Below are 7,384 nucleotides of genomic sequence, written 5' to 3'. Positions count from 1 at the left end.
TTGCTGCCGCTACTGTGAGAACGACGTGTGTTGGTGAGTCATTGTTGCGGAGTTAGGGCTTTCGAGAGGAGATGGTCGTCCACATACATAACAGACACCGCGCATCCCCATGCTTGTGTCACGTTAGTGTCACACTCTCACCGTCTCGCGCATGTGTAGGCAACCTTGCACTTTGCAGAGGACAAGATACAGCAGCCTGCTGAAGCGCGGCGTTCGTGTGATACACGTATGGCACCACGACGGAATGCCGTAATCTCGTGCGCGTTGTGTCGTGGAGTCTAGATACACAAGTTTGCGTCGCTGACGCTCAACTATTGCGTCTGTACAACGACAGGTAGCAGGCTGCACGCTACGAGTTTTACGGCGGTGGTCGTGTTACCAGAAGTGTTGAGCACTTCAATCGCTCTTCGCCGGCTGTCTGCTGTTGCTGCAGTAGATGACGGTATGCTCGCGGTGGTAAGGCGGTGCGCTGCATAATCGTCGTCACAAATGGCTCAAGCGCTGTTGCCGCTCCTTTTTCTGATAACTCACGGGAGATGCGACTCTTCGTTCTGTGGTCCACATAATCTGGGAAAATGACTTCTCAACGATGTGGTCCACAAAATGTGATTATAGAAACTGCACAAAAGAACCAGAATTGCCTTTCATGCTGACGAGAGGTCTGCTACATCGTCCCTGAAGCGCGAATGCACCCATCTCCGAGACCATGAAACTCAGGAGAAGCTGAACAAACAAGTCTCGTCCTTAGGGGTAACTTTGCGGGGAAAGAGTGTTGAAAGTGCGCTCGAGCTTTCGGCTGCAGTTGGATGTCGAGAGATCTTTGCATCTTCACTCGTCTGCAGTCGCTTGTCATCCGTGACGGGATGCAACAAGTGGTGGACAGCAAGCAGCTGGTGCCTGGAGACATCGTGATCCTCGTCACAGGCGACGTTGTGCCTGCTGACATTCGGCTGTTCACTAGTGTCGATCTCAAGTGTAACGAGATGCTGCTGACGGGCGAATCGGAGGATGTCCCCAAGAAATACAACGCTCCGATCCACCCCGCTGGAGCCGGCAAACCTGCCAAGTTGACAGCGAGTAACATGGTCTTCTCGTCCACGACGATCACCGCCGGCAACGCTCGTGGTATTGTAGTGGAGACTGGTATGAACACGCGTGTGGGCTCCATTGCAGCTCTACTACAAGCCAAGAGCGGCACGGATGCGTCTGCAGAGAAGAAGTGGATCCGTAACCCGCTTGGTGACTGCATCGCCAAGCACCGTTCGAAGCTCACGCCTCTGCAGCGAGCTCTACACCACACTGGGTACGTCATGGGCCTCATCGCGGTGGGTGTGGCCATCCTCGTGTTTATCGTCGGTATGATCCGCGGCAATGAAGATCCTCGTCACCCGGACAGACCCACGTACTTGACTATGATTATGGCTGCTGTGTCTGTGGCCGTGAGTGCTGTTCCCGAGGGTCTACCGATGGTCGTGACTATCTGTCTGTCGTCCGGTACGGCCGAGATGGTCAAGAAGAATGTGCTTGTACGTAAACTCGCGTCAGTGGAGACGCTAGGCGAAGCGTCAGTCATCTGTACCGACAAGACGGGTACATTGACGGAAGGCAAGATGACTGCAGTGAAGCTCTGGGGCGATTTCCGCGAGTATTCAATCACTGGGCAAGGGGTTCACACCTGAAGGCTCTATCCTCGCTTCGGACGGTAGCAGTCAAGGCGAACCGGAGGCCGGCAATGTGCAAGTTCGCGCGACTTTGATGGCCTCGGTGCTGTGCAGTAACACGCAACTCAAGCAAGTGGAAGGGGACGACGGCGAGACTCCACGTTGGCTTCCGTTTGGCAACTCGTCCGAGGCGCCTTTGGTCGTTGCAGCCGCTAAGGCAGGCATCTGGGAAGATAGTCTGCTGGAAGACTACCCTCGGCTAGTGGAAGTACCGTTCAGCTCATCACGTAAGATGATGGTCACAGTGAACGCCCTACCTGTGGTGAATGGCATGGCGATGTTCGATACGTTGGCGCTTCCAGGTGACCAGCCGCCCAAGCTGGTGGCTAACGTGAAGGGCGCACCGAACTACATTCTACGCAACTGCACCCAGTACGGCCGGAAGGATGGCACGTTCGAGACGTTGAACAACGTGCAGCGTCAGGAGATTCTCGAGGCGGTGGACGCGCTATCGTCGCAGGCGCTGCGTGTTCTTGCTGTGGCTATCCAGCCGATGCACGAATTGCCGTTCGGGGAAGACTGCGACGATGTGGACGAGAAGTTTGAAGCCTTGTCCAAGCCGTTAGTGTTCCTCGGACTGGTGGCGTCTATCGACCCGGAACGTGACGGCGTGCGCGATGCCATTGCCACTGCACGAGCTGCTTCCATCCCGTACGGTGATGATCACTGGCGACTACCTCGCTACGGCTGTTGCCATCGCCAAGAACATTGATTTGCTATAAGTGTGCGCGGGACCCGGAGGCTCCAGCGACAGACTGCACGCAGCTTCGTCTGAATGGAGACGTGTACTTGACCCTCTGCTGACATCGACGAGATCACGTCACGCACGTTGGTGTTCGCTCGTGCCAAGCCCGAAGACAAGATCGAGATCGTGAAATCTCTTCAACGTCAAGGACTCATCGCTGCTATGACTGGAGATGGTGTCAACGACGCACCGGCGTTGAAGGAGGCGGATATCGGTGTGGCCATGGGGATTTCAGGCACGGAAGTGGCCAAGGGAGCGTCCGACATGATCTTGATGGACGACAACTTCTGCAGTATCGTCACGGCTGTGGAGAAGGGCCGCGTCATCTACGCCAACATCCAGAAGTTTGTCATGTTTTTGCTATCCACGAACATCGGAGAGATCATCCTGATCTTCATCTCGGTGGCTGGCGGGTTCCCGCTTCCTCTCGAGGCGCTGCACATTCTGCTGCTCAACCTGTTCACGGACGGTATGCCTGCTGTCGCTCTAAGCTTGGAGAAGGGCGACCCACACATCATGGCAGACAAACCACGTCACAAGCAGACTTCGCTGATCCACGGTCGACTGTGGCTGCTCGTGCTCTTCAACGCGTTCCTGCTTCTCGCTGGAGCTATGACCACTTTTCTCTTGGGACTGTACTGGAACTTCGGCGTGTTGCTGACGGACGACATCTACAATACTGGCGGCGGTCCAGATGGGACGGACTTCACGGACGTGACGTGTCGTCGATGGGAAGGCATCGACGATGGCTGGAAAGTGTACGGCAACTGTGCTGCTCAGTACTCGGACGGCTCGTACATTTTCGGCGAGGAAGTGGCCGGTATGACGTCGTATGAGAACTCGACTGTTTACTGTGAAGGAGGCGACTACGACTGCGTCCCAGCGGGTCTGGGACGAGCTCAGACGATGGTGTTCTTGGGTTTGGCCTTCACGGAGGTGCTGCGAGCCTACACGGTGCGTCACTTCACGGAGCCTGTGTTCGCACGGATGTTGTCGAATGGCTACATGCAGTTGGCGGCGTGTATGTCGGTGATTTTGACGGTGCTCGTGAGCAACGTCCCTGTTATCATGGACGACATCTTTGGATTCGAGTACATTCCGTGGTATCAGTGGCTTGTGGTCGGAGCTGTTGCAGTCAACAACGCGTTCTGGGGTGAGATCCTGAAGGCCTATTTGCGACGGAAGGACCGGGCGCAGGCTCGCTGGGACCACATGAAGAGCGGGTTCGAGGAGATTTTGCTCGAGATCCGGCATGTGCGCCATCATGTTGAGAGGCTTGAAGCGGGTGGAGCTCATCGTGGACTCAAGCGTGAGTAAAAGGCGACAATGTCACCTTGGGAGCGAAGGTGACGAAAGTGTGTATTGCGTATGGATCGACGTGCGTTAAGGCAGCTAAGACTAGGAAAAACTGCCGCGTGAGTTCGTTCTCGAGCCCCAAGAGCAGAGACCGAGTGTAGTTAGCTTTGCGGTTAATGAATTTATCAACATGAATGCTCATTGATGAATGCTTATTGAAACACAGTTAAATGGAGATATTGTAGGCGTCCTAGATGCTGAAGTACAAATCTCTGCCGTCTAGGAGACTGTACTCACGATATTGCTGTGGCTACAAAAATGCTACAATGTTACATGTAAAATGCTCAGGCTGGATCTGAGTCTGAATAGCTGATTTGGGCTTTATCACTTATGCGAGGGCGGAGGTTACGGACTGGGCTTTATCACTTATGGGAGGGCGGAGGGCTCAATTTGGGCCGGGTTTGCTGATTGCGCTGCGACGGGTTCTTTCGAGAATACAAACTGGCAGTATACGGATCAGCAGCAAGAAAAATGTAGACCAAGATAAAAGAGGGATCGGCTGGACCTCATATAGTGAATAATGGTGGTAATGCTTGCGTTTACTATGGCAAGTCATTACTATCAAAATATACTGCGAAAGGTAAAACTTCAAACTTCATACGAAAAGACATTGTGTGAATCCGTCAAAGTGAGTACGATCGACGAGCGCGTAGCTGACAACGGCCCCGGACATGCACGAAACCCGGATGGGGTGGCTGCAGAGCGGTGGTGGATAAGTGGTTGGTCACCGTCCATTCGCCTTCATCCGCCGTTTAATTATTCGGCCTCATTCGCGAATCTGCCTCGGAGACAACAAGCGCATTGAAATGCTACCACTACCGTGCTTGAGATTTGGCGCCCATGTAGTCATATCTCGATCTTGTGAGATTGACACCTCGGTAGTCTCGCCTACTTCTGTGCGTCGAAGCTCACACAATTTACATACACCGACTTCAGCATTGGCAGTCGTCCATTCGTCCACCCAGCTGTGGGCTGAAGATTGGGACTAGCCCCAACACAGCCGAAGTCCGCCCCCAAGCGTGTTTTGTGTCAAGATCCTGCACGAAGCGCTACACGACACTCAAGTCTCCCTCGGTTGACTCCTGAAACCAGGAGCACGGATCAAGCTCGCTCAAGTTGTGTATCAACTAGAGCTAGGCCAAGTTGCTGTCAAGGCTCCAGTCCACGACGCCAATGCGTCTACCATGCCAGAGCTGCCACGTCAGCTGTCGCTAGTCTGATCAAGATGCCTGGATGCAACAAGCCCTCAACATGGATCAAGCCACCGTTTCTGGCACCATGAGGTCCATTGAGAAGCCATTCAAAGGAGTGGAAGCTGTGTGAGCCTCCACATATATGCTCGTCCTCGACCTCATCTGGAAGCCACCTTATGAATGTGCAGGCTAGCGTGGGGGCTGTTCGCGGTTGCAATTGCGTCTACAGCAGTGATTGCGGTAGCGACCAAGCTGCAGGCTTTGCTCAAGATCACACTAGTTCCTGCCACTGATGATGTGATCCCTGCCACTGATTATGTGTTGGCGGTGCTGTGTTGTGACTCGTACACCTTCTATCAGTGTCGACCCAAGCCGAGGACGGTCATTTTCCCAAGTGCCATCCAGAGTGTACGCAAACATTACCGCAGTTCCTGGCTGTTGATGTCATTGCTGCCGCTTCAAAGTCTTTGCCGTTGCCGCCACCTATGCTACCACGCCCAGGCTGTTGGTGCTGTCGGTATCAACGGTACCAAGCTCACGTCGTCGGTGACACAGACCCCAATGCCACCCCCAAGCGATTGATGTTGTCGGTGCCAGCGCTGCCAATTTCATGCTATCGCTGCTGGCGCCATCTCTACCACGTCATCGGCTCTACCGGCACTAGTACTTCCACTCTCAAGTCGTTGGTGTTGCCGTCACTAAATCTTCCACTTTCATGTTGTCTGTGTTATCGGTGTCAACGCTACCAGCTCTATGCCGTCGGCGTTGCTACGAGTAATGCGGTCGCTTTCAAGTCCAGCCCCGATGTCGCTCTCCCAAGCTGCCGGCGTTGCCAGGACCAATGCTGTCACGTTCAAGTTATTGTCGCCAGTGTTGTCGGCACCAGCGTTCTACTCCAAGGCGTCGCTGTTTTCGACAAACTAGCAGCTTCACGTCGTCGGTACTGTCGCCGACAGCTTGCCGGTGCCATGCATATTCTGCTGGTCGCGCAATACTGCCCACGTCGATGGCGGCGATTCTGTTGCCACCAAGCACTACCATTTGTAACGAGATACACTGGTCGGCGTTGCTGCCGCTACTGTGAGAACGACGTGTGTTGGTGAGTCATTGTTGCGGAGTATGGGCTTTCGAGAGGAGATGGTCGTCCACATACAAAACAGACACCGCGCATCGCCATGCTTGTGTCACGTTAGTGTCACACTCTCACCGTCTCGCGCATGTGTAGGCAGCCTTGCACTTTGCAGAGGACAAGATACAGCAGCTTGCTGAAGTGCGGCGTTCGTGTGATACACGTATGGCACCACGACGGAATGCCGTAATCCGCGTGCGCGTTGTGTCGTGGAGTCTAGATACACAAGTTTGCGTCGCTGACGCTCAACTATTGCGTCTGTACAACGACAGGTAGCAGGCTGCACGCTACGAGTTTTACGGCGGTGGTCGTGTTACCAGAAGTGTTGAGCACTTCAATCGCTCTTCGCCGGCTGTCTGCTGTTGCTGCAGTAGATGACGGTATGCTCGCGGTGGTAAGGCGGTGCGCTGCATAATCGTTGTCACAAATGGGTTGCCGCTCCTTTTTCTGATAACTCACGGGAGATGCGACTCTTCGTTCTGTGGTCCACATAATCTGGGAAAATGACTTCTCAACGATGTGGTCCACAAAATGTGATTATAGAAATTGCACAAAAGAACCAGAATTGCCTTTCATGCTGACGAGAGGTCTGCTACATCGTCCCTGAAGCGCGAATGCACCCATCTCCGAGACCATGAAACTCAGGAGAAGCTGAACAAACAAGTCTCGTCCTTAGGGGTAACTTTGCGGGGAAAGAGTGTTGAAAGTGCGCTCGAGCTTTCGGCTGCAGTTGGATGTCGAGAGATCTTTGCATCTTCACTCGTCTGCAGTCGCTTGTCATCCGTGACGGGATGCAACAAGTGGTAGACAGCAAGCAGCTGGTGCCTGGAGACATCGTGATCCTCGTCACAGGCGACGTTGTGCCTGCTGACATTCGGCTGTTCACAAGTGTCGATCTCAAGTGTAACGAGATGCTGCTGACGGGCGAATCGGAGGATGTTCCCAAGAAATACAACGCTCCGATCCACCCCGCTGGAGCCGGCAAACCTGCCAAGTTGACAGCGAGTAACATGGTCTTCTCGTCCACGACGATCACCGCCGGCAACGCTCGTGGTATTGTAGTGGAGACTGGTATGAACACGCGTGTGGGCTCCATTGCAGCTCTACTACAAGCCAAGAGCGGCACGGATGCGTCTGCAGAGAAGAAGTGGATCCGTAACCCGCTGGGTGACTGCATCGCCAAGCAACGTCCGAAGCTCACGCTCTGCAGCGAGCTCTACACACACTGGGTACGTCATGG

The 7,384-nt window shown here is 54.1% G+C and overlaps 1 protein-coding gene across 1 annotated transcript; it reads left to right on the top strand.

Annotated features, from left to right (window-relative positions):
- Window positions 1-806: 806 nt before the first annotated feature.
- On the top strand, window positions 807-4,045 carry PITG_02352 (P-type ATPase (P-ATPase) Superfamily; the record flags this gene model as incomplete). Its single annotated transcript, XM_002907244.1, has 4 exons — window positions 807-1,526; window positions 1,666-2,377; window positions 2,579-3,775; window positions 4,008-4,045. 4 exons carry the CDS (start codon window positions 807-809, stop codon window positions 4,043-4,045), a joined length of 2,667 nt encoding a protein of 888 aa, XP_002907290.1.
- Window positions 4,046-7,384: the final 3,339 nt, after the last annotated feature.

The sequence above is a fragment of the Phytophthora infestans genome, genomic scaffold (assembly GCF_000142945.1).
Source record: "Phytophthora infestans T30-4 supercont1.3 genomic scaffold, whole genome shotgun sequence".
NCBI lineage: Eukaryota > Oomycota > Peronosporomycetes > Peronosporales > Peronosporaceae > Phytophthora > Phytophthora infestans.
This window is presented reverse-complemented; position numbering and strand designations above follow the sequence as displayed.